The 1,737-nt window shown below is 49.3% G+C and overlaps 1 protein-coding gene across 1 annotated transcript; it reads right to left on the bottom strand.

The window, feature by feature from the left end:
* Positions 1–221: 221 nt before the first annotated feature.
* Positions 222–1,391, bottom strand: Pmar_PMAR015681 (hypothetical protein; the record flags this gene model as incomplete). The annotated part of the gene is made up of 1 exon (XM_002779682.1): positions 222–1,391. The coding sequence occupies one exon, from the start codon at positions 1,389–1,391 to the stop codon at positions 222–224; it is 1,170 nt and encodes a 389-aa protein (XP_002779728.1).
* Between the last annotated feature and the right edge of the window lie 346 nt (positions 1,392–1,737).

Below are 1,737 nucleotides of genomic sequence, written 5' to 3'. Positions count from 1 at the left end.
TATAGCTCGCGTCTATTAGAATGCCAAGACTCGGCTCCATTAGGCCAGAGCTTGGAACCCGACGCAAGAACGGTACCACCGATAGAGATTTGATAGGCATAATTATATTGACTCGCGTCGCAGTGAAGTTCGAGATGGTTAGCGGACTCATCGACACATGGGTGTATACATTGTTTCTCCAACAGACTAGTTTTGAGCAAGTCGATAACATGCTTCAGATCTCAATATTGAGCTGAGTCTTCAGATAAAAGTGAAGGAGAATCCCATTCACCCAAAGGAGGAAGTCGAGCTACGATCTTGCTAACAGCTGAAGACGCTAAGGCTCGCACTGGATGCAGACGAAGAATATTCCCGGCTTGAGATAATCCAGTAAGCCTGCGCACATCTCGCCGGGTGGTCTTGCCCGCTACAAGTTCAAACTTCTTGACGAAGTCGATCTTCTTGACCAAACACCTGATGTGAAGGCTATTCCGCCTAACGCGCATCAGATTGCCGAGACGTAGACCCCACCCAGCATCACAGGTAGTGCCGCAGACACTATGTGCGGCATCGCTAAGAAGAGCGATTTGATCGGAAGGGATAACCAAACCGACCCGTTCAGCTAGAGGTAAAATAGTAGAGAGATAGCGCGGAACCTTATTGATAGGAATAAGAACCAATATATCATCATAGAAGCTGTAAACTGGCAACTCTGCGAGGCTAGGTTCCAGTTTCCCGGCGAGACGGAGAAGAGTAGACATGCCGGATTGGAGCGAAGCCGGACCGTGCAGAAGTCCGAATGCAAGCCTATCGCATCGATACCATCGGCCTGCGCCTCGGATATAGAGGTAACCAAGGGATGACACTGCATCTCCATTTGAATCTGACCGTGCCATCAGCTGGAAGCGATAGTAGGATCCCAGTAGGATCTCAGGAACAGAGTCGCCGGAGTAGGAAGCTTTTCCAGCCCCTCCAGCCTTGATAACACGATTGACTCCAACGGCCTGAATGACCGGTCTAACTTTGAAACTGGTTACTTTAGTAGGACCGTCAGGTACGGAGTCGTCAACCTGCTTAACAGGGAAGCTGACCACCTTTGGAGCAGCGGTGTCACGGATTACAGCATCGTCATCGATCGGCACCCAGTAGCCGGCGTCGACAAATTTACTCACAGCCTTATCGTACGACTCTTTCTCGGCCAAGCTCAATCGATTGTAGATCTTGAATCCGAAGTCCACGACATTGCCAGGCCAAGGAGAATCGTTGTTATCAGACTCAGAGTTGGCGACCAGCGGGGAAACCGAAACATCAAAGCAGAACCTTTGACTAGGGCACTCCTTGGTTTCCTTCGCAGATAATTCTCTCAAACGAATAGAGAATCCTGGGGCTGCCTCGATCGGTTCCCGCTCCATAGAAACATTCTCCAAGATGATCCGGTCGATCTCTTTCCAGCTTTTATTTTCCCAGTGTGGAGCTGGCGGAACCCGTAGTTTCTGTGAGGATTCATGGTTAAGGAGTAAGTCGGCACCGTGAGGCAAGAAATATACCAATACCAAACCTCACGTCAGAGTACAAGTTACCCAGAGATACTCGTAATACTACTACATCTTCTACTGTGAGACTGTCACCGGTTATACCTCGCAGACTGAACGGCTTATCTTGAGGAGTACCAACCACACCATGATGATCGACAAACGATCTTGAAACCAAATTCACTTGACTGCCTGAGTCCAAACAGATTTGCGCTTCAACGCAGCG

The sequence above is a fragment of the Perkinsus marinus genome, assembly GCF_000006405.1.
Source record: "Perkinsus marinus ATCC 50983 genomic scaffold scf_1104296945892, whole genome shotgun sequence".
NCBI classification, from domain to species: domain Eukaryota; phylum Perkinsozoa; order Perkinsida; family Perkinsidae; genus Perkinsus; species Perkinsus marinus.
Note: the sequence above shows the minus strand (reverse complement) of the source record. Positions and strands in the feature narration are given on the sequence as shown.